General features: G+C 44.3%; 1 protein-coding gene across 4 annotated transcripts in view; it reads right to left on the bottom strand.

The window, feature by feature from the left end:
* The window catches only part of CRMP1 (collapsin response mediator protein 1), a 180,128-nt gene that overhangs the window by 64,297 nt on the left and 87,904 nt on the right, over positions 1 to 27,927 (bottom strand). For all 4 annotated transcript variants that reach the window (XM_044417760.1, XM_044417761.1, XM_044417762.1 and 1 more), the window contains 4 exons: positions 21,798 to 21,866; positions 21,180 to 21,300; positions 7,232 to 7,388; positions 6,084 to 6,225 (listed from right to left, as the gene is read on the bottom strand). In XM_044417760.1, the coding sequence (XP_044273695.1) occupies positions 6,084 to 6,225; positions 7,232 to 7,388; positions 21,180 to 21,300; positions 21,798 to 21,866 (489 nt within the window). The remainder of the gene's footprint in view (positions 1 to 6,083; positions 6,226 to 7,231; positions 7,389 to 21,179; positions 21,301 to 21,797; positions 21,867 to 27,927) is intronic.

The following is a 27,927-nucleotide window of genomic DNA, read 5'->3' as shown; positions in this document are numbered from 1 at the left end:
CCGTGGAACCCCAGAGTGGAGAATTCATGTGAGCAAGCAATATTCCTCAGGTATTATCTCCTGAAGCAGATCTTCAACATAGGAGCAGAACACTGAAATACAGTAACTCCACTCCTTAGTCGCACCACAGGGATACCATGCCTGATGGTACTGAAAACTACTGAGAGATCCAGGAGTATCACAAGTATCACCATCAGGTGGCTAAGTGGTAGGCCAAACTCCTCACTTTGTGAGTGGTACCCACTGTGACCACCCTGGCCTCTCCACCTCAGTGAGCCCTGGCAGCTCTGTTGTCAGCAAGATTTGACAGGAATTGCAAGGGATTGTGAAGATTCCTTAACCAGAGTCAGTTGCTGTTCCATATGTGCCCAGAAGCCTATCCTGCACCACACAGCCAGGTCTACCTGATGGTAAGTCTGCTCTTGGGTCCTGGTTGGCTTTGGTGCCTCAGTTGCTGGAGCAAGATGATTCTGCCTTGGGAAATCTGACAGAGTTTGTAACAGCTTTGTGGGGTATGTTTGGGGACACAAGCCAAGCAAAGCTAGCTATCCAAACATTGCGACAGGGTCACCGGTCAGTGGTAGCCAACGCTGTCTTCCAGTGTCTTGCAGCTGACATTCTATGGAATGAAGGAGCACAGTCTTTCCACTTCCAGCAAGGCCTGAACTCATTAAGGAAAAGCTAACCTGGATTGACCCCACCCCCAGCTTCCTTGTCAACCCTGATCACCTGGTGCATTACCATTGACAACCGCATCAATGAGAGAAAAATGGAGTGAGGAGACAAATGCACTCAACCTGAACACCCTCTTGTAAGGCCTCCCGAGTGTGCTGCCCCTGAATCCAGACCCAAACCCATGGAGGTGGATAGCTCCTGGCACTGCCTGCCAGAAGCCAAGAAGCAGTGTCACCAAACTCTGGACCTCTGTCTTTACTGTGGCCTGGAGGGTCACTATGCAGCCAGTTGCCCCTCTAAGAAGCTGCTTCAGGGAAACAGGCTGCCCCACGCATTTTAGGGGGTCCTGCAATAGAAATTGTAATGCCTAAGCCCTACTTTCTCATTCTGATCTGGTTCCTCTTGCCTCATAGGGAGCTCCTCCAGGTGGCAGCTATGATTGACTCTGGGGCCTCCTCTAATTTCATCAAACAGGAATTTGCCTAGAAACATCACATCCCTTGTCAAGCAAAGCCTGCTCCAGTTGGGGTAGAGGGCCTTGATGGGCCATTGCTATCATCTAGCTCTGTCACACAGCAATCCTGTTGGACATAAGGAATTGGTATCCTACAATCATATCACTTCTCCTCACTACCCTGTGATTTTGGGCATCACATGGTTCATGAAACATGATCCAACCATCATTTGGAGCCATCTTTCATTCAAATTCAGGTCTTCATGGTGTCACAAAATCTGCTTCCAATCATCAACAGTATTTTTGGACAAAGAGAATCCTCAGAGCAGTCAACATCAAGACACCCAAGCCAGCACTATGGGGCACTGCTATGAGAACTCCAGAACCTGCTCAGTCATGCTTCCCACCCAGTATCAAGATCTGGCAGATGTGTTCAAGAAAAGGGGACTGAGACACTGTTGCCACATCACTCCTATGACTGTCCTATTGATTTGCAGCTGGGGCTGAGATTCCATTTGGGTGCCTTATCAACTCCTGAGTTAGGAGCCTTCCATGAATATCAACAAGATAACCTGGCTCAGGGGTTCATCCATCCCTCTGCCTCACCAGCCAGAATCCCAGTCTTTTTTGTTAAGAAGAGGGATAGGGGGTTGCACCCCTGCATGGATTACAGGAAGCTGGACCAAGTGACAGTTTAAAAACTGGTATCCCTTACCATTAATCCCTGAACTCTTCAAGCAGCTACAGGAGGCTCAGATTTTTACTAAATTGTCTCTACAAGGACCTTACAACTTGGTAAGGATCTGCAAAAGGGATGAATGGAAGACTGCCTTTCTTACCCAATATGGCCATCTGGAGTACCAAGTAAAGCCTTTTGGCCTTTGCAATGAACTTGCCATGTTCCAACATTTTGTGAATGATGTCTTCTGCAATATGCTGGATCACTTTGTGGGGGTCTATCTGGATGATATTTTGATTTTTATCACTTGAGAAATGGTGACATCTTTTGGAGGGAGCAGCACATCCCATTCAGGTGCTCACAGATCACTGGAATCTGGAGCACTTTCAAACCATGAAACGTCTCCAGCCTTGGCAAGCCTGCTGGCCCCTGTACTTTTTGCATTTTGATTTCTGGGTAGCTTAAAGGCCTGGCACTAAGAATGGAAAGGCTGATGCTGGATGATCTGGTATCAGGCTGAATGATCTGGTATCAGAGGAATGCATAGTCCCAACACCTCTATTGACAGCTGCTAATTTCCTTCATGGAACCATGGAGCAGGACTTCTTGTCCCAGGTCCACCAAGCCTTGCCTACAGATTCATTTGCAGGACCCCAGCTGATTAACTGTGGGTAGCCAAATAACTCTAAAAGTCCTATATCTATAAGAAGGCTGCCTCTACTACTACATAGGGCAACTCTATGTTCCAGAAGGTCTCCTCAGAATTCCGGTTCTGCAACAGTACGACAACCGCACAGCAGGACACTGGGAGTATTTTAAAACTCTAAAATTGATTTCTTGGGCTTTCCAGTGGCCTGACATTGGGAAGTACATCCAGTCCTGTGACACATGTGCAAGACCTCCTACAACCTCTGCCTACCCCTACCAAGCATTGGTCCACTGTTTCCTTGGACTTCATTGTAGGCCTACCTCCATCCCAAGGTCATTCAGTGATCCTGGTAATAGTTGACTTATTAGTCAAGATGGCCCACTTCATCCCTGTCCATAATCTACCCAACTCATCACAAATAGCCCACCTGTTCCTCACACATATATTCCATCTTCATGGTTTGCCAGATGCAGTCATCTCTGATAGGAGGCCTCAATTTACCTCTCATTTCTGGACAGCCTTTTTAGAACTATTGGGTGTCCAAAGGAGGTTATTATGAGTTACCACCTTCAGACAGATGGACTGACAAAGAGGGTTAACCAGATATTGAAACAGTACCTCTGCTGTTTTCTCAGTAATCATCATGAGGACTGGGTCAACCTTCTGCCCTTGGCTGAGCTTGACCACTGGAGGCATGGCTGGCATTATTATATGCAAAGCCCATTTTATATGAATATGGGGCATCATCCATGGGATCACCCATGTACCCTGGCTATATCTCTGGTCCCTTCTGCAAATGATCATGTAACTCATATTCAGTAGGTACATAAGGAATTGGTATGTCATCTTGAACAGGCCAAAGCTAATTACAAAGCTCAGGCAGACCAACAACAAGGAGGACCTATCATCCAGGTAAGAGACAAGGTTTAGATTTCCATGCAGCACTACAAGTCCAGCCACCCCTCTGCTAAACTGGATTACCAATACCAGGGCCCCTATTCATTTATCCAACAAATAAATCCTGTGAGCTGCAAATCAGAACTTCCCTGTACCCTCAAGATACACACAGGTTTTCATTTCTTACAGTTAAAATTTTCCTGTCCAAATCCTTTCCCAGGATGCAACATTCCACATGTTGTTATACATGCCCCAACCAAAGACAGTGCCTTCCACTGAGCCCATCCAAAGAAGCCAGAACAGTGAAGGGATGTGGAACTCCCTTTCTCAAGTGTGTGTGTGTGTGGGGGAGGGGTTTACTGCCATGACCCTGCAGAGCCAGGAACATCCTTACAGGCACTTGCAGGGAACAACTGAGGAGCAATTATGCAGTGCAGCTGGAGGCCCTGGAGATCAGAATAAAAGGCTTTCTGACACTTTGCCACAGCAACACAAGTTGTCTTGGTGACTCCTTGAGCTCTGGCCCCTGCATTTCTGAGCCCTGCTCCTGCCTTGCTGAAAAACACAACTAAGTCAACAATAAAACAATTAAAAACTCCTTAGTGCCACTACTTGAACTAAAATAATTAAAATACCAATTTATTAAAAATCTGGGTAAATCGTTTTTGGCCTGGTACTGGAACAAATAAAGTGTCAGTGCCAGGCACACCTCACTAAAACTAAGTTTCATAATCAGGGTGCTATAGCAGAAAAGTCCTTCTCCTCTTAAAAACCTTCCTCAACTCCACAGATGATCTTAAGGTCTGGGCAGGCTCATATGGAAGGAGATCCCTTAGATAACCAGGTCCTAAACCATATAGAGCTTTATATGTCATCATTAGAACCTTAAATTGGCCCTGAACTTCAATTGGTAGCCAGTGTAGCTGATATAGGACTAATGTAACATATTCTTATCTACCAGTCACAGTTAGCAATCTGGTAGCTCTATTTTGAACTAATTGCAATGTCCAGACCTTTACAGGCAGCGCCATGTAAAGCACATTACAATAGTCAAAACAGGAAGTTACCAGTACATGAGTTATTGTTTCAAGGACTTGCCTGCCTGGGTAATGCAGCTGATGGACCAGCCATAGCTGAAGGGAAGCACTCCTTGCCACATACATCCACCAACACAGAGCAGCCTGTTCTTCCTTTGTAAGAGACCAGTACCAGCTATTAACAATCCAAATGTTTCTATCCCATTAACAGCAAACTCAGTCATTGGTCATTTTGACCTATCCCCATCCAGACATGGATCCCACCTTCTGTGCATTGAGTAAATCCCATGGAAGCCAACAAGACTTCCTTCTGAATAGATATGCACAGATTATGTGATGAAGACTGTATCTCAGATGTGTATCAAATGTGTAGCACAGAGTTAAGCAGTATGCTCTCATGAACAGGGCAGCCCTTGGCACCCTTCAAGGTGCCCTACTTCTCTCACTTAACCAACACAAAATATTTTCTTACTTGTTGATAAAAAGTTCTGATTCCTTGTGTGTTTGAACTCTTCGCTGAGGCCTTGCCCCAAAGAGCACCCCTCAGGTCAAATAGAATTTCAAAAATTTTGTGTGTTTGAACATAGGATTAGTGTAACAAAAATTGTTTAGCTGAAACAGCATTCTTGTGATAATGCTGAGAAGACAATTGTTGGCAACTAACTTTCTACTTAACTGTCCATTGTTAGGATAAGCATGGAAAGTTAGCCTACTTTCTCTGGCTAACATTGCACAGAAGGCAGGATCCATGTTTGGATGGGGATAGATCAAAAATGACCAATGACTGATTTTGCTCTTAATGGTATAGTAACATTTGGATTGTTAATAACTGGTGCTGGTTTCTTACAAAGGAGGAACAGGGTGTGCTGTATTGCTGGCTGAATGCTTCAATAAAGATCTTTTTTTGGGGGGGGGGTTGCATCTTGCAGGTGATTTGCTGTCTCTTGTGATTAGACAAATGACCCTTTAGGCCAGTTGGGGTTAGAGTCCCTGACCCTTGTAACTAGGACTGTTTTGAAATATTGTTAGTGCTGGAAATGGTGGGTTTAAATGAACTGCTTAGTATACTGAGGCGCAGACTATGCTCTCTGCCTTATATGCAATCTTTTGAAGTGGTTACATGTCTATTGCCATCTTTTCATGGCAGACTCTTTATGGTGGTGTCCAGGACAGTTTTTCAAATTGTAAAATGTTCCAATGGCTCTAAAAGGACATCTACCCTGATGCAGCTAATCTTCAGCTTGTATTTAATTTTAGTATAAATGTGTGGATGCCTTAACTGAATCATAAATATTGTATATATGTGGGGCTACAGAAGAATCAGGATGATGCTCCATTAAAACCAGTAAAATTTAAATCTTTAATCCCCTGAAAGTGGGGGAACATATGAATTTAGAGCAGGAAAGCAGTGGGATGGTTTAATTTCCCCTAGTCATATGCACTGGTTCCAGATCCTGGTTCTGTATGTTTACACTAAAGTTTGGTTTTTTTTAAAGAAAAGTTAGATTCACCTACACACCACATACAACATAGTATGTCATTTAGCCTTCAGTGGGTCAATAGGAATAAGAGGCACTGCATGCAGGTCTACTAGCCTTTGGCTTTTAGTATTCAGCTAACAGCTAGATTTGAAGTTTAGAAATGCAGCTACTATTGCTAAAGAAAAATTAAAGAGTAATGCCTTTTACTTACTACACACTTATCCCAGACAACAGTCATTCTCTCTTCAATTCCATTAACTCCTTCTGGAATCAGAGTGAAGTTGTCTTTTCCAACAGCCTTCTGCGCTGTGCTGTAGGTACAGTGAGCGCTTCCTGTCACCTGTAGGTCACCACTGAAGGAATTTACACATGAAATATTTAAAATGAATGGAGGATGGTGAATTGCTTAGTTTTCACTTCTTGGTACAGAATGTGTATTTGGAAACTAAAATTCTACTGGTAACTATTGGTTTGTAGTTCAGTTAACAATCAGGCTTTGCTTCCATATTCAAATCAATTGTAGCTGAAATACAGTTTCTTAGAAATCTTTCTTAGGTTAAAGTCCTCTCCACATTTGGGCAGGAAAAAAAAGCTGCAACTCCCAGAACATTTCAGTGAGAAGGCATGCTTAAAGAAGTAGAGTTTTTTTCTTACATCAAAAAAATGAAGACAAAAAAATGCATTATCTAAATATATATATTCACTTTTTACTAATTTCATTGTATTTCAGGTCTGTGTGAAAAAAATTAAAAGCCACAGCAAACTGAAACTAAGCAATAAGAGGATTTATATGTTATTTTAAACTTGATATTACAACACCATCTCACTAAGGACCAAGCTAGGTATTATGTGGAAGGCATGTGAGCAGAAATTCCTGACAGAATTTATTTTTGAAAAACAGTCATGGCAGACTACCAGTCAGAGTGGAGGAACAGTAGGGAGCAGGGCTATTTAATCCCGTCCCTTCCTGCCATTCAAAACCACTCATCCTCTCTTCAAGAAGAGAAATTACAGGAATTCCATGTCTTTACCCACCTACCATCAATGGGAAAGCAGCCCGTAGGGAGAATCTGAGTAAAGTCTCTCCCTTGCCATTCTTTCACCCATGACTGCAGCCTCTGATGCTGCTTTTCTATTTTAGTCATGAAAATGTTCATAAGTCTCCATCATAAAGTTTGCTCTGACCCTTAGATAAACAGATAATTTACTTTGAGAAGAAGAAAGATTAGGCAATCATCAAAACATGTTAAGACTCTTCTTTATTATCATCAGTTTATTTAATGCACTTTAGCTCACACCCAAGATGTTCTAGGCTCACTTGGTTGGATCAGTACTTTACCAGCATTTTCAGTTTAATACCATGCTAAAAGTGAGGTCAAATGATCAGGTGTTGTAGGATCCAGACTCAGAGGTGGTGAAGTTACAAATGCTGCAGCCTTCGCCCAATTTTTGCTCCAATAATGTGTCCCATTTGTCCCCAGACTGGCAGTGATTGGTTCCCCCAAAACAAGAGCACCTTGGGAAAAGAAAATACACAACTCATTATACCCAAGCAATGAGTATACAATCATTCCCAAGCAAGGCAACTCAACTGCTACCCACAGCTAATTAACTAATGTTGAAGAGAGCTATTAATTAATTTGACTACTGTTAGTACTTTTTACGTATTGACTTACAGTAGGGTAGTCATATTAGTCTGTCATAGCAGAAACAACTTTATGGAACCTTAGAGACCAACAAATTGAATAACAGTCTACATCATCTGATGGCAATTGAGGATCATACTTCATGCATGATTAACATTTGTTAGTCTTTAAGATGATCTTTGTAATTTTGGCTTTTAAGTTGCAGAAACAGATAAGCTCCAGGGAGATGTATTTTAACAGAAGAAATGGTTTACCCACCATGATTTACCCACAAGTGTTCCCAAATCAAATTACTAATTGGTATTCCCCTTCCCTGTGCTTTGGCTGAGGACCTAACTTTTCACTTTTAGGGGAAGCCCATACAAAGAAAGGGTTCACACAATATGATAACGAGCCTATGTGTTTACCATAGTTTGCAGGGTTTTTTACCATGATTTACCAGAGAGGCAGTTAAGTGATTTCTACTTTATCATGGTTTCCAACCTCCCTGTTCAGTACATGTCCACTGTGGACATGTATCCCATCAGCCACTACACCTGAAATTCAGTCCCAAAGTATATCATTCCATGATTATGTCACCCGCCTTTTCCTCACTGGCCCACATAGAAAAGCTGGAAGGCTAACGCAGATCCTGTATTGACCACTCTGGGGTAGTTGAATACCAGGACTGTAGAAGCCATGATCCTGGGTTCAGACAACACAATAAGCCATGGTAGAAAAGAGAAACCATAGAAAGGCAGGTTGCTTACCTGTAACTGTTGTTCTTTGAGTGGTCATCTATGCATTCACATCTATGAGGCTTGCCGCAGAGTGCGAGGCCTCGATCGGATTAAATTTTCAAAGCTCAGCACCATGGAGTTGGCAGGAGCCCACCCCACCCCTTGTGCAGGTAGCATGGGGAGGGGTGATCCTGCCCAGTCCCTCAGTTGCCCGAAGACTGCACCGCCCAGGCGTGCGAGGGATCCAAGGAACCTCTGAAGGGTACAGCAGGGACCTCGCCCTGCCCCAGCCCATGCAGGGCAAGAAGCTGACGATAGCGGGGCAGAGGGTGGGTTGTGTGAATGCACAGGTGACCACTTGAAGAGTGACAGTTACAGGTAAGCAATATACCTTTCTTCTTCCTGATCTCTGTGCAATCACACCTATGGGCAACTAGCAATCTTACAATCCAGGAGGAGGGGGCTGTGGTCATAGGAGAATTGAAGAGTGAACCACTCCTCCAAAAGTGCAGTGCCGTCTGGTGTGGACGTCCAGCTGGTAGTGGCAGATTAAGGTTGAGTGGACCACATCGCGGCCTTGTAGATCTCCTGGAATGAGACACCAGCTAGCAGTGCTGGTGGAATCTTGGCCGTCTCATAGGCAAGGGACATGGTGCTGGAGACCCACTTAGAGAGACTTTAACTGGAGATGGATTCACTTGTTCTGGGGCATTCGTGGCATACAAAGAGGTGCTCAGAGTGGTGTAATGGCTCAGTCTGGGCCCTATAATAGGCAAGGGCCCTCCTGACCTAGAGGAGGTGGAGTGTGGCCTTGATGGAGGTGGAGGAATTGGGGAAGAAGGCAGGAAGGATAATGTCCTGGTTGACGTGAAAAGGGTATGTCACCTTAGGAGCGAAACAAGGATCAGGGCGGAGTATGACCTTGTCCCTGTGAAACATGAAGGGAGCATTGATCCGTAGGACAGCTAATTCGCTGGGACGTCGAGCAGATGTGATGTCCACTAGGAATACAGTTTTCCAGGAGAGGAGGCGGAGAGCTGATGTGGCCATGGGCTTGAAGGGCCTCTTTCTGAGGGATTGTAAAACCAGAGAGGCTCCAGGAGGGTGTGTGTGGCCAGACTGGGGGGGCACACTGGTGATCAAGGGGAAAGGAGGGAAGGCATAAAAGAGGGCCCTCTCTCATCTGAGGAGAAAGGCATCCCCTAGGGATCCCATGCCCTGTGCTGCTCTGGAGCAGAACCACTCACATTTGGTGTTCATGGTGGTGGCAAAGAGGTCAATCTCAGGGTGTCCTCATTTCTTACACAGTGTGTGGAAGATGGAGGCTTCCAGCTCCCACATGTGTGGGAGGGAGGGGGAGAGTCTCAAGGAGTCTGTGAGGGTGTTGAGGTGGCCTGCCACATGAACAGCTGTGACGGTGATGCTCCTCTGAATGCACCAGTACCAGTGGCCAGGGTCGCAAGGTGGGCAGAGTGTGTTCCCCCTTGTTTGTTCAGGTAGTACATGATAGTGGTGTTGTCTGTGGCTACCTGAACATGGCACCCTGTCAGGACGTCTTGGAAGAACACAAAGACTTTCTGGACTGCCAGCATTTCCAGCATGTTGATGTGAAGGCAGGCTTCATCCTGGCTCCAGCGGCCCTGTGCGTGCATGCCTGCACAGTGAGCACCCCAGCCTGCATTGGACACGCCTGTGGTGATGGTCACTGATGGCTGGGAGGGGAGGAAGGGCATGCCTGTGGTGAGATTGGCAAAGATGCTCCACCAGCTGACCGCCGTGAGTGGGGCTAGAAGGGTTCTGTTGGGGGTCTTCATCCCAGGTGAAGGCTTCCACGAACTAGAGTTGGAGAGGTCTCATGTGGAGCCTTGTAAGCTGCAGCACTGGTATCATGGCAGCCATGAGGCCCAGCAGCTTCTGGTGGGTGGTGGAGAATAGTGCAGCCCTGACAGACGTGGCCAAAGGGACAAGAGTTTCTGCCCTTGGCTGAGATAGGAAGGCTTTGGCAGGGGAGGAGTCCAGGTGAGCCCCTATGAAGAGAATGGACTGTGCGGGGGAGACAACAGATTTGTCATGGTTGATGAAGAGTCCCAGGTCCTGTAGGAGTGGCAAGTGATGGCTAAGCCACGCAGAAGGTCCTCCCTGGAGGAGGCCACAAGGAGCCAGTCGTCCAGGTAGGGGAAGATCTGGATGTCCTGCAGCCTAAGGTGGGCACAGACAACTGCCACGCATTTGGTGAATTTGCAGGGAGCCGTGGCTAGGCCAAAGGGAAGGATGCAGAACTGAAAGGCCTCCTGGTCAGTTTGGAAACACAGGAAGTGCCTGTGTTCAGGGTGGATGGAGATATGGAAATAGGCATCCTTCAGGTTGATGGAGGAGAACCAGTCTTCTTGGCTGAGGAGGTGGAGGATGTCCTGGAGCATGACCATTCTAAATTTCTTGGGGATGATGAACTTGTTGACCCCCGAAATCCAGGATAGGCCTGAGGGTCTTGTCCCATTTAGGTACTGTGAAATACCTGAAGTAGAAGCCCCTGTGGGCTGACAGGAGGACGCATTCTGTTGCCCCTTTGTTCAGTAGTGCCTGGACCTCTGCCCAGAGGGTAGGGGATGAAGGGTTGGTCTTGATGCTACCAAGGGGTGGCAAAGCATCAAATTCTATCCTGTACCCCCATTGGATGATTGATAGGACCCAGGAATCAGGGATAATGGCCTCCCAGGCTGGGAGGTACTGTGCTAGATGGTTTGTGAAGCAGATGGGGGGGCAGGAGGGGGGCTGCCTGGACTAGAGTGTCAGCGCCTGTGCCTGGCATCCTGGAGCTTCTGCAGGAGCCTCTGGTGAGGTTGGGAATCCCGCCTCTTGTTGGCAGGTGGTGCTCTGGGACGCGTGGGGCAGTAGGGAAGTAGCTGCGATTGGAGGCTGCAGGAGTTCCCTGACATCTTCTTTGCACTGTACTCTGCCCAAACCCCATGCATTTGGTGGTGGTGCATGCTTTATGGAGGAAGTCCATATTCCCATCTGTATGCGCATCAAGGAGGCCTTTGTCATCAAAGGGCAGGTCCTCAATGTGGGCCCGGGTCTTGAGGGGCAGGGGGGCAGAGCTCAGCCAGGTATAGCGGTGGATGACTACTGCCTCCATCATGGCCTTGCTGGCACAGTCAACGTGATCTCAAGCTGCCTCAAGCTGGAACCTAGAAAGGCCCTCCACCTCAGTGTGAATGAGAAGAAGTGCGTCCTGGAAGTGGTCTGGGAGCAGGTCTACCATGGAACTCATCTTCTCCCACAAGAACTGGTATCTGGCCACGGTGGCCTCATAGTTAGAGACACTGAAGCCCAGGGAGGTAGCTGTGTAGATTTTCTTGGCCATGATATATAGGCGGTGCCCTTCCCTATCCACCAGGGTGGACTGATCCCTCTGTGGTGTGTCCTGCATGGACTCCACTATGATGGAGTTGGGCTTAGGGTGCTGGAGGAGCAGAGGGTATGCCTTGATGATCACCATATAAGCAGTCAGCTCTGCGTGAGGTGACCAGGGGCCCTGCAGGGGCTTTCCAGGACTGTTGTGCCATGCAGAGCACCACAGGCATGGTGGGGATGGACATGGGAGTGCTATCCCCTGAGGCCAGGGCATCGTAGCACAGGTTGGCCTTGGGCTCAGGTGATTGGGAGGTTTCAAAACCGAGATCCTCAGCCATGTGGAGAACCAAGTCCAAGAAGCCTCGAGATGAGTAAGAAAAAAATGAGTCAGGCAAAATTTTTTTTTTTAATAGCAAAGAGAAAAGGATGAGAGAAAGAAAAAAATGGCAAACCAGCTGAGTTTGGCTACTGGAAGGTCCGATCTGAAACTACGCAAAGGTGTGGTCAAAAAGGAACTGAGGGACTGAGTGGGAGCCCCCCTTATGCTACCTGTGCAAGGGGCCTACTCCATGACGTCAAGCTTTGGAAATTTAATCCGACTGAAGTCTCATAATCTGCGGCAAGCCCCATAGGTGTGATTGCACAGAGACCACGAAAAAGAACCAACTACTGTTTCTTATCATGGTTTCTAAAGACCAAACTTATCATGCTGAAATGCCCTGACTGGGTTCAGACAACACAACAGACCAACAATAGTAAAAAAATATATTAAATGATACTATTACTATTCAAAAGTTATTTCAAGCTATTAATAAATTGAAATGAAATAAATCACGTAGTCCTGATGGATTCACTAACATGTGCTACAAATGTTTAGAAGAAAAACTATTTCTGCCAGTTCAACAAGTAATGAATTAAATCAAAGAGGGATCATTGCTGCCAACATGGCAAGAAGCACATATAACATTGATACATAAAGAAGGCAATGATCCTATGTTACCGCACTCATATCCACCAATTTCATTATTAAATGTTGATTGTAAACTTTTTACTTCAATAATGGCAGAGAGATTAATAAAATGTATAGAAAAACAGATTCATACCGATCAGACTGGATTTGTCCCTAAAAGAAACATGAAAGATTACATATGTTTTGTGACTGATGTAATTAAATGGATCAAGAAGAAGAGGAAAAACGCTGCATTGATTTTTCTAGATGCAGAGAAGGCTGTTGATAATGTGACCTGGTCTTTTTTTAAATGAAAACTCTTCAATACTTAGATTGGGGCTCAAACTTCCTGAATTGGATTCAGGCAATTTATACTAGACATCATGTAGAGATTTAAATTAATGGCGAATTAACGGATAGTTTCCATATGGAGAAGGGATCATGTCCAGGATGTCCTCTATTACCTGTTTTATACTTGTATTGGAAATTTTAGCTAAAAAGATAAGACAGGACCCAAAGATTTAAGTCTGTAAAACAGGTGGAGAAGAATATAAAATGAAATGTTACAGTGATGACATTGTTTTGACTATTCTGGATCCACATCAACCTATACAGATTATAATGAAGCAACTTGAAAAATTTGGACTTTATTCAGAATATAAGATCAATAAGAAAAAACAAAAATTATGTTAAAATTCATAACAAAGCAGAAAGAGGAGAATATAAAAAAACAGGATGTGAAATAACTTCGATAACTTCAATCAAATACTTAGGAATAAATATCACAGGACATAATGATACACTTTTTCAAGACAACTATTGAATAACTTGGATGAAGATCCAAAAAGACTTATAAAAATGGACTGAATTAAAAGCATCTTGGCTGGGTAGAATTTCAATTATAAAAATGAATGTACTACCTAAGTTGAATTTTCTTTTTCAGATGTTACCAATTGTGATACTGGAAAAAGTTTGCCAAGACTGGCAGAGACCACTAAATATTTTTGTTTGGACTGGCAAGAAGCCGAGGATCAGATTTAAAATTCTTCAGGATGCAAAGGAGAGAGGTGACTTTGCTGTACCTAATTTGAAGTTATACTATTATGCAGCGGGCCTGGTCTATATTGCAGAATGGATTATAAATGTCAATGATAGGCGAGTGAAGTTGGAAACAGCTGATCTTCAAGATGGAATACATAATCTCTTGTGGGTTAAGGAGTCAGTTAAAAAGGCCTTGATATCAAACAACAAACATGTGTTAAGAGATAATATAACAAAAATTTGGTATTTCATGAGGAAAAAAAATAGTCCTCCAAAATTAGTCTCCCCTTTGATGTCCCCAGTTGAAGCATATGGAAAGCACTTAAGGATAATTTATCTATTTAAAACATTTGTACACCACCCAATTTTGCCCCAGAATCTCTGGGCAACTCACAACACAAGATAAAAACACCATTAGACATAATAAAAACCATAACATATTACACATTAAAAACAATAAAATACAGTAAAACATACAAAACAAGGTATGTGGCAATTAGTTATTAAAACATTTTTTAAAAAGGAAGGTCTTCACCTGGCATGAAAAAGAAAGTAAGGAAGGTGCCAAGCAAAACTCCTTGGGGAGAGCATTCCAAATATGGGGAGCAGCTGAAGTGGCCATCCCTCTCACCTCCTTAAGGGATGGCTCACACAGGAGGGCACCCTGCATAGATCTCAAAGGCCGGGTAGGGACATATGGGTGCAGGCACTTCCTAAGATAACTGGGGCCTATGCCGTTTAGGACTTTATATGTCAACACAAGCACCCTGAATTGGGCCCAGGCCACAACTGGTAACCAATGAAGATCTTTCAGTATAGGTGTTGTGTGGGCCACTCTAGGGGCTCCCATCACCAATGAAGTGGCCCTGTTGTTGTTGTTGTTAGTTGCAAAGTCGTGTCCAACCCATCATGACCCCATGGACGATGCTCCTCCAGGCCTTCCTGTCCTCCACCAACACCCAGAGTCCACTTAAGCTCACATCGATGCTTCAGTGACTCCATCTAGCCACCTCATTCTCTGCCGTCCACTTCTTCTTTGCACTCAATTGTTCCCAGCATTAGGGTCTTCTCCAGGGAGTCCTTCCTTCTCATTAGGTGGCCAAAGTATTTGAGTTTCATCTTCAGTATCTGCCTTCTAAAGAGCAGTCAGGGTTGATCTCCTCCAGGATTGACTAGTTTGATCTCCTTGGACTGCAAGGGACTTGCAGGAGTCTTCCCCAGAACCACAATTCAAAGGCCTCAATTCTTCAGCACTCAGTCATCCTTATGGTCCAGTTTTCACAGGCATACATTGCAAATAGGAAAATCATAGCCTTGACTTTCTCCTGGCAATCTTAACTCCAACTTGTGATTCATCTAGCCCCGCCTTTCTCATGATGTGCTCTGCATGTAAGTTAAATAGGCAGGATGACAGTATACAGCCTTGCCAAACTCCTTTCTCCATTTTGAACCAATCAGTGGTTCCATGTCCAGTTCTCACTGTTGCTTCTTAACCTGCACATAGGTTTCTCAAGAGACAAATAAGATGGTCTGGTACTCCCATCTTTTTAAGAACTTGCCACAGTTTGTTGTGAACCACACCATCAAAGGCTTTAGCACAGTCAATGAAGCAGAAGTAGATGTTCTTCTGGAACTCCCTAGCTGTCGTGCATGAAGTCCCGACAGAAACAGTGACTCACGAGGAGACCTTGCACTTGGCACCCTGCACCCAAGAGTCACCCCCACAACCCAATGCAGGAGCAGCTGAACCAGCTATTGCATCTTCCCCTGAGCCCCAGCTCATTGAGTAAGCGCCTGGACCTTTATCAGAGACAGAGAGTCATGAGAAAGAGGCAGAGCAAACTGCCTCCTCCCCTCCTGATGCTGATCTCCCCGAGCCGGAAACAGAAGACACTATAGGTGTCATAGATTTCTCAAAAGCTGAAAACAGATGTCTTTTACGCAGATTTGAACAAATACAAAGCAGGCAGCATAAGAGAGAAGAAAGGCGTGACTTGGGAGAATGATCCCACGTGGGCTCAGAAAGAGAAGCCATTATAGGACTGACATCTGCTCAGCAGGGACCGTTATTAGGGAACTTATCTATAATATCGTAAATTTTGTAGACAATTAACATTAAAGGACTTTAGTTTTATTGCTCTGTGGAGAGTTGAATGTTTATACAACCCTTTCATGACACTAGATTTCTCCATGATCCAGTGTTATGTTGGCAATTTGATCTCTAGTTCTTCTGCATTTTTGAAACCCTGCCTGTACTTCTGGTAGTTCTCGGTCCACATACTGCTGGAGCCTAGCTTGGAGTATTTTGAGCATAACTTTGCTAGCATGTGAAATGAGTGCAATGGTGTGGTAGTTTGAACATTCCTTGGCATTGCCCTTCTTTGGGATCGGAATGTAAACTGACCTTTTCCAATCCTGTGGCCACTGTTGAGTTTTCCAAATTTGCTGGCATATTGAATGTAGCACTTTTACTGCATCATCTTTTAGGATTTTGAATAGCTCAGCTGGAATATTGTCTCCTCCACTAGCTTTGTTGTTGCTCAGACTTCCTAAGGCCCATTTGACTTCACATTCCAGAATGTCAGGCTTGAGGTCAGTGACCACCCCATCGTGGTTTATCAGGGACGTTAAGCTCTTTCTTGCACAATTCCTCTGAGTAATCTTGCCATCTCTTCTTAATCTCTTCTGCCTCTGTTAGGTCCCTGCCATTTTGGTCCTTTATCATGCCCATCTTTGCATGAAACATTCCCTTCATATCTCCAATTTTCTTGAAGAGATCTCTGGTCCTCCCTATTCTATTGTTTTCTTCTATTTGTTGCACTGTTCATTTAGGAAGGCATTCTTATCTCTTCTAACTGTTCTCTGGAATTCTGCATTCAATTGCATGTATCTTTCTCTTTCTCCCTTGCCATTCACTTCCCTTCTTTCCTCAGCTATTTTTAAAGCCTCCTCAGACAGCCATTTTGCGTTCTTGCATTTCTTTCTCTTTGGGATGGTTTTAGTTGCTACCTCTTGTACAATTTTGCGAACCTCTGTCCATAGTTCTTCAGGCACTCTGTCTATCAGATCTAATTCCTTAAATCTATTTGTCACCTCTACTGTATATTCATCAGGAAAATGAGTTAGGTCATACCTGAGTGGCCCAGTGCTTTTCTCTACTTTCTTCAATTAAACCTAAATTTTGCAACAAGAAGCTCATGGTCTGGGCCACAGTCAGCTCCTGGTCTAGTTTTTACTGACTGTATAGAGCTTCTCCATCTTTGGCTTCAGAGCACATAGTCAATCTGATTTCTGTGTTGACCATCTGGTGTGGTCCATGTGTAGAGTCATCTCTTGGGTTGTTGGAAAAGAGTATTTGCTATGACCATCATATTCTCTTGACAAAATTATACCAGCCTGTGCCCTGCTTCATTTTGTACTACAAGGCCAAACTTGCCTGTTATTCTGGTTATCTTTTGCCCTCTTACTTTAGCATTCCAATCCCCCAGGATGATACAGACATCATTTTTTGGTGTTATTTCTAGAAGATGCTGTAGGTCATCATAGAACAGGTCAACTTCAGCCTCTTCAGCATCAGTGGTTGGGGCATTGACTTGGACTACTGTGATGTTGAATGGTTTGCCTTGGATTCGAACTGAGATCATTCTGTCATTTTGGAGATTGTAACCCAGTACTGCTTTTCCTACTCTTTTATTGACTATGAAGGCTACTCCATTTCTTCTGAGGGATTCTTGCCTGCAGTAGTGTACCTGATGGGCATCTGAATTAAATTCACCCATTCCTGTCCATTTTGGTTCACTGATTCCTAAGGAGTCGATGTTCAGTCTTGCCATCTCTTGTTTGACCATGTCCAGCTTACCCTGATTCATAGATCTTACATTCCAATTTCCTATGTGTAGAGGAAAATTTCTGGAACACTATTGTATACCGAGGAGATAGGTGGTATAACACAATTGTCCTTTGATTCCTACCTTAACCAGGCCTCACCTTTGGCTGTTGAGGCCATCCGGCAAGCTGCTTGCTAATTAGGATGGTAGAGAATTGGAATGCAGAAAAAGTAAACAGCGGAACTTATCACCGTGAGAGCCCAAAACAGCAGATGTGGCTAGTTAACTGTTTTGACTCGTAGATTTAGGGTAGAGAGAGAGAAGCCTCGCAACCCCGCTGGAGCAGGTTCCAGTGTGAGATATAGCCGAGCAAGGAGGAAGACACATGCCGGCCAAGAATTAGGGGCTTTTTCCTTGTCGTTTGTGAAGGTGGTGGGAGGGCTCCTGATGGCTGATAGAGGGGAAGCCAGCTTATTTAGTATTGTATTTCCTTTTTCATGTTATTGCCTGTTTTAGGATAAAAATCTTTAGCCTTTAACCCACCTGTGTGCACATTGCTTCTGGATCTAAAAAGAACCTTTTGCCCTTGGCAAAACACTATGCTGTATAGATCTTTACAGTACTGGACTTTCCTTTTACCACCAGATACATCCACAACTGAGTGTCCTTTTGGCTTTGACCCAGTCACTTCTTTCTGGTGCTACTAGTACTAGCCCTCTGTTCTTCCCCAGTAGCACATTGGACACCTTCCGACCTGAGGGGCTCATCTTCCGGCGTCATATCTTTTTGCCTTTTGGTACTGCCCATGGGGTTTTCATGGCAAGGGTATTGGAGTGGGTTGCCATTTCCTTCTCCAGCGGATCACCTTTTGTCAGAGCTCTCTGCTATGACCTGTCCATCTTGGGTGGCCCTGCATGGCATAACTCATAGCTTCATTGAGCTACACAAGCCCCTTCACCACAACAAGGCAGTGATCCATTCTGTACGAATTGCTGGACCATCTTCAAGGGCAGCCTCATTTAGAACTCATTACAGTAATCTAATTTGGATGTTACCAGTGCATGGGTGACTGTTTCAGGATCTATCTGTCCAGGTAGGGACAAAGCTGGTGCATCCTATGTAACTGGAGGAAAGCATCCCTGGACACCGAGCTCACCTGAATATTCCAGGGACAAACCAGGGTACAGGAGCACCTGGGTCCTGATTCTATAACTTATTAAGACGCCATTGATCTATCAGGATGAGCCAAATCTTGGCAACAACTGAAAGATGAAGGGGAAAATATACAATGGTTTGTTTATCATCAATTGATTTCAACATTGAAAGGGGAAATACAACTAGAAGAAAGTATTTTAAGAGATTTGACAGATTTTGAAAAGTTGATTACACAACAGAATAATCACTTACTGTGAAGAGTCTACAAACTGTTATTATATTATGGTACTGGAAGTCATCAAGATAAGAAATGTATGGTAATTTGGTAACAACTTTGGAGAAGAAATATCACCATGTCATTGGAATCTCTGGAAAATCTCTGGTTATTTTAATCTACTGCTAGTCAAGCATTAAGAGAAAATTGATATAAGATGTTTTATTGGTGATACATCACTCCAAAAGACATTCAAAAAGTAGACAAGAATGACAAGGGAAAATGCTGGAAATGTAGCAGAGTGGATGGGACTTTCTGTCATATGTGAGCCGCCCCGAGGCTTCAGCAAATGGGGCGGCATAGAAATGTTTTAAATAAATAAATAAATAAAATGTGGTGGACTTGTGCAATAATGAAAAAAATGGAAATTGATAAATGCGGAAATGCAGAAAAAAATCAAGACTAAGTTTCCTGTGATTCCCAAGAATATGCTTTTGAATATAGTGCCAGAGATCCTTTCAAAATATATGTCAGAGTTATTCAAGTACTTGACAACAGCCCCAAGAATCACAATTGTTTCTAAATGGAAATCATTGGAGCCCCCAACAATTGATGAATGGAGAAATAGACTAGCAGAATATGCTGTGATGGCATAGTTAACTAACTATGTAAACAGAAGGTCTTTAGAAAAATTCAGTGATAAATGGAAATTTTATTATGCTTAGTTTGACTAATGGAAGTTGAGGGGAGTTTGGAAAAGAGAGAAAAGCAATAGAGAGCTTGAAGTGATAGGACGATCTATGGAATGTGCTCCCCAGAGAGGTCCGCCTGGCACCATCGTTATTTGTTTTTCAACACCAGGCTAAGACCTTTTTATTTCAACAATATTTTAATAACTTTTAACATTAGCTTATAGGTTTTAATCTGCAGCCAGGGTGGATCTGGATTTTATTTGTATTATGTTTTATTTTATTTTATGTAAGCCGTCCCGAGGCTATGCGATGGGACGGCATACAAATACTCTAAATAAATAAATAAATAAATAAATAATTGTTGCATAGGTTAATGGGTTTTTTCTGTTAAGATAGCTAGTTTTGGGGGATTGAATGTATGGCTTGCATTTGTTTAAAATTCCCTTGACAACTTTGCTTACTTTGTTCATTTTAGTTTGTTCTGTTTATTTTAGGTTGTTCTGTTTTATATTCTTTTTATGTATGTGTGTATATTAAGAAAATAAAAACAAAAATAAATAAAATAAACACCATGGTGTGTTGTCTGAACCCAGCCAGACCAGAGCCAGCTATCACAACTGAGGCACAGGTGGAAAAGTGCCTTCTCCACTCTGCATTCAGGGGTCCACTTTTAATGCAGTGCTAGCTTTTTCCAGTCAGAGAAAGCCCATTTGCACTTAAGTCACCTCAACTAACAAACCAAGTAGAAGAATACTCTGCAGCATTGCACTTCAGTCATTGAGGTATAACTTGTCCTGTCACTTCTCCTTTGGGGATGATGTGGGGTGGACAAAGCTAGTGGGGAGATGAATCCTTGTTATCTCCAACTGACTGAACAGAGATAAAGCAAGGATACCCCTACCTATCACTCATTCCCCACTCCCCCATGAATATTCATCACTTAATGACTGCAGCATCAAGTAATCATTTGCATGTATAAATGAGCCATTAATTAAATGCCCCAATCAAGATTTTTGTTTGGCCTCCCCAATACTGAACTCTTTTCATTCAAAGTAGTCTATTCACTCTGAGCCACAAGACTTCAACCTGTGAAAACAAACTCCACATCTGCATGAACTAGGCCTTGTGTTACAACTTGGTTTTTATAGAAGATAAATTTGGTTTTTTTAACACTTTGACAAGTAGTAGTGTTATTTGGTGTACATTGGGTGGATGAAGGAGAGGATAAAGATCTTTGTATTTATGTTGTATTAAAAATAACTTATTTTTTGTGGGGTCATTTAAGGCGGGGTGGAAAAACTCTGACCCAGGGCCCTCCTGAGTTCCCAAAATAGTCCCTTTTCTCCCAAACACCAAACATTGCTGGTTTTCCAGCTTGTGTACATTTCCCCATTTTTAAATGGTTGAAATAACATCTCCTAATTATTAGCAGTAATAGATTTGTTTAAATATGTTTTGTTTTGCTTTTTTGCCTCACTTATCTTCACCTTCAGTCCTGTCCACCTCTGAGAGCTTCCCCAAAATGGAATTTGTTTGACCCACAGGCTGAAATAGTCTCCATCCCTGATTTCAGGAATAGCTACCAAAACAAGTAAACAGTGCCTGATCCTGTCATTCTTTTGCCAGAAGAATGTAGGATCTAATTTTGCCAATCAACTTTCTGCAGCCAGAAGTATAATGAGCCATGCTTTGAAAAGCTACATTCTGTACCTTTCTTTCTAGCCAGTGAAATGATATCAGCTGCACTCCTACTCATGACCTTGGTTATATACAGTGGACAGTTGATTCGACTAGCTATGGTAATAGCCCGGAAAACAGCTTCTGCTTCAAGCTGAAACATGAAAACAAATCTGGTTGATTTAAACTTGCATGCATGCATGTGTACCCTTCTTAGCCCTTGGAGTCAAGAAGGTAGTGAACCCTTGACTTCAACCATCTGTACTAAATTTTAAAAATGCATACCTCTCCACATCCCTATATTTTAGAATGATAGGTCTTTAAGTGATAAAACATGTTTGCAGTTAAGGTATAAGTACAAGTAAATGAACAGAAGTATTTATTTATTTTTATACCACCTAATAGCTGAAATTCTCTGAGAGGTTCACAACAATTAATGAGAATATGCCTCATCCACTGTATTTATGCATAAAACACATCCCAATATCCAGTTAATCCTGGATTTCCGAGACTAAATTCAACTCCCTTTTGCAGCATTCTATGAGACTGTTCAATACAATTGTAAATGTCATACTGTATTTTATATAATGGTAAAAATGAAACAAACCAGATCCTAGCCGTTAGTGAACTTGAACTGAATGCAGTTGTTACCTCCTCAGGTCTGCTCAAGGCATGCCCTTCTGGTCCAGTGATTCCCATCTCCAGCATACGTTTTTGCTCCTAAAAAGATAACAGAGATATGACAATTCCCTAAAGATCAAGAGTTATCAGCTGATATATCCAGAGTAATTTTTACATGTTTCATTCAATCATTTCTGCATTCAAAAACAGCATCCTGTGCTGGCCTTTCATCACCACCACCACCAGCACTAATACACACATAGCACAGTTCTTAAAGGCACATTCCCTTCCACTTGCCTCTCTACTGCATATCTCCTTAGCTGGAAGGATACAAGTCAAAAGGGCTCATGGCACTTGGCTAATACCTAGTCCAATTGTTTGCCACACTGTTCTTGCAGAGACAATTATGCCTTCATGATGAAAAATGCAAGAACTGATTTTTCCTACTTATAAAACATACAGAGTCAGTGTGGTATAGTATTTAGAGTACTAAACCTGGACTTAGAGGATCTTGACTCTAGTCTCTATTTGACCATGAAGCTCACTGGATGTCAAGGTCTGCAGAATGATACAGCTTGCCATGGTGGCTGGATAGAGACGGTAACCTAGTTCACCTTGCCAATTCTTACAGGATCTGTAATCAGACCTGTAGGTGTTTATAAGGATTACAACCAGTGCAATCAGGAAGACTAGCTGGAAGCCACAGGGGGTTCTGCAAAAGGCTGCTGAGTCCTACCTAACTTCGCCACAGTAATATGAGTCTTTGTGGTGGTGGTTGTGTGTTCCTGATCTGGTCTCTGCCTCTAGCCCTTTAACATATTCACTCATATCTTGACTTCTGTCTGTTCCTGGCTCTCCCTTCACCTCTGGTTTTGCTATGTCTTCTTGGTATCTGACTCTCACTCTGCTTTTGCATTTGGTCCTGCTGTGTCTTTGCTTTAATCTGACCCTCACATATTCCTGACTTTGTTTTCACTGCCGGTTGTGACACGCCAGTCTGGTATATAATGCTTGCCTTTTCCTGACTCCACCTCTGGTTCTGCTACATTGTGTTAAGCCCTCTATCTGAAGCTGCCACTTATGTTCCGAGGCTGACACTGAGTGACTTGGGGCAATCACGGACTCTAGGATTGTTGTGAGAGTAAAATGGAGAGGAAAAGAACCTTATAAGCCACCTTGCAAGAGGAAAAAAGGTGGCAATAGACATAATAAACAAAATGAATACATTAATTGTTGTTTAGCAGACTGGTTCCAAGTGTCAAATGGCCTAGCAAACTTAAAACTATTCATAGGGATGAAATCAACAAGGGAAACAAATGAACAATAACAGATGTGGAACACATGGCTCAACAATAGGACATGTGAGAAGGATCTAGGGATTGTTATAAATCACATGCTGAATACGAGCCACCAGTGTGATGCAACTGTAGAAAAGACTAATGTTCACTTCTGAGGTACTGGTTCCCCTCTGTTTGGCACTAGTTATGCCCTATCTTCAATAGTGTCCACTTCTGGACACCACATGTCAAGAAGGGTGTAGACAAGCTAGAGGAGAGTGACAAGGATGATATAGGGTCAGGAAACAAAGCCCTGTGAGGAAATATTGAAAGAACTGGGAATGCTTATCCAGAAAAGAGGAGACATGACAGCACTTTTCAAATGCTTGCAAGGCTGTTATACAGAAGAGGGCAACAATCGCTTCTCAATCATGCCAGTGTGCAGAACATGGAATAATGGGCTGAAATTACAGGACACCAGATTCTGGCTGAACATCAGGAAAAACATCCTGACTCATAGAGAAGCATGGCAATGGAACCAAGACCCATGGAGCTTATGGGATCTCCCACACTGGCAGAGGCAGCTGGACAGTCATGTGTTAGGGATGTCTTAACTTGGATTCCTATATTGCACAGGAAGATGGACCCAATTCTTGGCCCCTTCCAACTCTACTATTCTCTGAGTCTATGATTTTATAAACAACCCTGCAACACCATGGCATTCTTTGATAAACTGAATCACAGCGACATGAATCACTGGGACATGAGGCTGAGCTACACTGAAGAAGGGAAATTGCCTTGCCCCCAAGCTAGAAGAGTTAATTTTCTTCACATGAAAGGCTGCTGGTCTCCATCCAGAAAGACATCATTCTCCACTCCCAGCACCTCCAGATTGGTTGGCTTGTAAACTCTGCAATGTGCAGCACTCCTCCTGCAATTATTTCCAGACCGCCTGATGCTGTCCCAACCAGGAAAATTTCCTATCTTGGCATTTCAGGAGGAATAAGCTATATTACTAGCCCATTCATCACCCCAGCAAGCATTACACTCTGCTTCAACTGGTTTTCCTCTTACGTATTCCTCCAGTGCTAGCAGTCCTACCTACATCCCTGCTGCAGTAAGACCTAGAGGGGAGTCTAGAGAAGCACCTGAGACACTGTGTAGAGAGGGATACAAAAACCTTTAAATAAATAAATAAATAAATAAATAAATAAATAAATAAATAAGCACTCTTCACAAAAAGAGCCTTCTCTGATAAATGCTAAATATGTTGTGCACCTGACGAATATATGAAACCAGATAGAGTGCAATTAGTCAGAGACATTTCCAGAATGACCAATGGTTCAGGAGAAAGAACTTTTGAACTATTAATCACATGAACGAAGAGGAAAACCAAATATTTATTAAATCTGTATACAAGCCACTCCTTAGCATCATGCGCTCTGGGTGGCCATTATAATGAATGTGTCAATAATAAAATTGCATAAAATAATAGTTAAAATATAATAAATAAGCAAGATAAAACACTATATATTCAGACAGAAACATAAATTAATAAAATTAATACATTAAAACCAGTGCCATTGATATAGATGGTCTCAGTAGTGTCACAGATTCAAAAATTGAAAAGTTTTCATCAGATGCCTAGAACTTAATAATGTAGGTGCCTGATGAATCTCCAAAGCTAGGGCATTCTAAAATTGGGGGGCCACCACAGAAAAGGCCTTCCTCTTTGCAACCTCCCCCTTAACCTCTTTGGGGACAGGAGCCAGTAAAAGGGCCTCCACTGATGATCTTAAATGACGAGCAGGAAAAGATGAAGGGTCTGGAGGATGTCATCACCTCCCTCTGGGAGAGAAGGGAGGGGGGAAAGTTCCTGGACATTGACTAGGAAGTCCTCCAGGCCAACCAGCGGCAGCCCACTTCCAGACTGAATGAAGAGGAAGGAACCACCGGGGAATCAGCTGGGGAGATGTGGAGGCAAGTCACCCACAGGAGGTGCAGGCCAGCACCATGCCCTCCATCTTCAGGTGTTGATTTGAACCTGAGAAATAGGACAGAAGGAATTGGACAGGCTGTTGAAGTAGGTGGGAGACAACAGGATGGCATTCAATGTAGTTAAGTGGAAAGTCTTGTACTTGGGACACAGGAATAGGTGTCAAAGGTACAGGATGGGGAACAAGTGGCTGGAGAGCAGTACCTGTGAAAGGGATCTCAGGGTACTTGTGAGCAGCAGGCTGAACATGTGTGACATGGTGGTTAAGAAGGCAAATGACAACCTTGGATGTCTAGTCAGAAGTGTGGCTTCCAGACTAGGGAAGTGTTGATACAACTCTGGTGCACCAACAACTGGAGCATTGCGTCCAGTTCTGGGCTCCGCATTATAGGAGAGACATAGGTAGGCTAGAATCAGTTTAGTGCAGGGTCACAAGATTGGTAGTTAGGGTGGGAGAGATGACATATGAGAAGAGATTGAGGGATCTGAGTCCTTTCAGCCTGGAGAAGAGGAGACCTTTTAGTGACTTATAGGTATGTGAGCAGATGTCATGTGGAGGAGGGCTGTGACCTGCTCTTCCCTGCAGTGGAGGTCAGAACATGTTCCAATGGGGAAAAGCTCAAGGAACCTGACTTCAGGTTGTATGTCAGGAAGTACTTCCTGACAGTTAGGACCCCTAGGATATAATATGGTGACCTGAGGGTGAGAAATTTATGTTTGACTCCCCTGTCATGGTCAGATCACTTCCTGGTGAGGTTTGTGCTCGAGAGCGACCTCTCCCTCTGTAAGGGTGCAGATCCGATTGTGTGGGTCTGCACCCGGAGCCAGATGGATCCGGATGGATTCCTGAAAGCCCTGGGGGAGTTTCTGGCTGACAAGACTGGTGCTCCTGTCGAGGCTCTGGTCGAACTGTGGAACAGGAGGATGACCAGGGCTGTGGACATGATCGCTCCTAAGCGTCCTCTCCCACTGGGCAGAGCCCGCTCTTCCCCTTGGTATACACCTGAATTGCGGGCGATGAAGCAGGTTGGGAGACGGCTAGAGCATAGGTGGAGGAAATCACGGGATGAATCTGACCGAACACACTTGAAAGCCCACTATCGGGCCTATGCTGTGGCGGTGAAGGCGGCGAAAAAGAGGTTTTTTTCCGCTTCCATTGCCTCCTCACAATGCCGTCCGGCGGAGCTTTTTCGAGTGGTGCAAGGCCTGGTTCGCCCGGGTCCTAAGGAAGATCCAGTTCCACCCTCAAAGGCCTGCTGTGATGACTTTGCCAGGCATTTCAAGGAGAAAATCGCTCAGATTCGTCACGAGCTGGACTCCACTAATGAATCAGAGGTTTCTGGGGAGACGCCAATGCTGCCGTCTGGTCCAGAATTATTGGATGAATTTCAGTTATTGCGGCCCGATGATGTGGACAAGGTGCTTGGACGAGTACATCCCACCACTTGCCTATTGGACCCTTGCCCATCTTGGTTAATAAATAATTCCAAGCACGGGATTGGGACCTGGATCTTGGAAGTGGTTAACGCTTCTCTGAGGGAGGGTTGGGTGCCTGCCCCTTTAAAGGAGGCTGTAGTCCGACCGGTCCTGAAGAAAGCGTCACTGGATCCAGAGATGGCCACTAACTATAGACCAATGGCCAACATCCTGTTTCTGGGCAAGGAGTTAGAGCGGGTGGTGGCGGGACAACTCCAAGCACTCTTGGATGAAACTGATTATCTGGACCCATTTCAGTCTGGCTTCAGACCTGGGTACGGTACTGAATCTGCCTTGGTCACCCTGTACGATGACCTGTGCAGGGAGAAGGATGGGGGAGTGCGTCCCTGTTGGTTCTTCTGGACCTCTCAGCGGCTTTCGATACCATCGACCATGGTATCCTTCTGGATAGGCTAGCGGGATTGGGGGTCGGAGGCACTGCTTTGCAGTGGTTCCACTCCTATCTCAACAGCCATTTCCAGAAGGTAGTGCTGGGGGACTATGGCTCTGCGCCATGGCAGCTATGCCATGGAGTACCACAGGACTCCATTTTGTCCCCTTTGCTGTTTAACATCTATATGAAACCGCTGGGAGAGGTCATCAGGAGGTGAGGGCTGCGGAATCATCAGTACGCTGATGATACCCAGCTCTACCTCTCATTTTCCACTAATCCAGGTGAGGCAGTGGCTGTGCTGAACCGGCGCTTGGCCGAGGTAATGGGCTGGACGAGAGCCAATAAACTGAAGCTCAATCCAGACAAGATGGAGGTCCTGTTGGTTGGCGGATCAGGCTTCGGAGAGGGTGGATTTGACCTGGTCCTGAATGGGGTTGCACTCCCTCTTAGGGACAAGGTCCACAGCTAAGGAGTACTCCTTGACCTGGAGCTTTCATTGGAAGCTCAGGTGACAGCGGTGGTGAGGAGTGCTTTCCTTCAGCTTCGGCTGTTTAATCAGCTGCGCCCCTACCTGGAGTATGACTGCCTGGCAACGGTGACACACGCGCTGGTGACTTCCCGCCTTGACTTCTGTAACGAGCTTTACGTGGGGCTTCCCTTGAAGACGGTCCGGATACTTCAATTGGTTCAAAATAGAGCTGCCAGGTTGCTGACGGGGACGGGGCATTATGTTCACATGACTCCAGTCCTCCGACAGCTTCACTGGCTTCCCATTGAAGTCCGGGCCCAATTCAAGGTGTTGGTTGTGACCTATAAAGCCCTAAACGGCTTGGGACCTGGTTACCTGAAGGAGCGCTTACATCCATATATGCCCGACCGCCCCTTGAGATCTGTGGGAGAGGCCCTTCTCCGGGAACCCTCCGTGAAAGAAATTAGGAGGGTAGGTACTCGGAGGAGGGCTTTCTCTGCGGTGGCGCCCAATCTATGGAATATGCTCCCCAGAGAGGTCCGCCTGGC

The sequence above is a fragment of the Varanus komodoensis genome, unplaced genomic scaffold, assembly GCF_004798865.1.
Source record: "Varanus komodoensis strain SLA01 unplaced genomic scaffold, ASM479886v1 scaffold9, whole genome shotgun sequence".
Classification (NCBI taxonomy): domain Eukaryota; kingdom Metazoa; phylum Chordata; class Lepidosauria; order Squamata; family Varanidae; genus Varanus; species Varanus komodoensis.
This window is presented reverse-complemented; position numbering and strand designations above follow the sequence as displayed.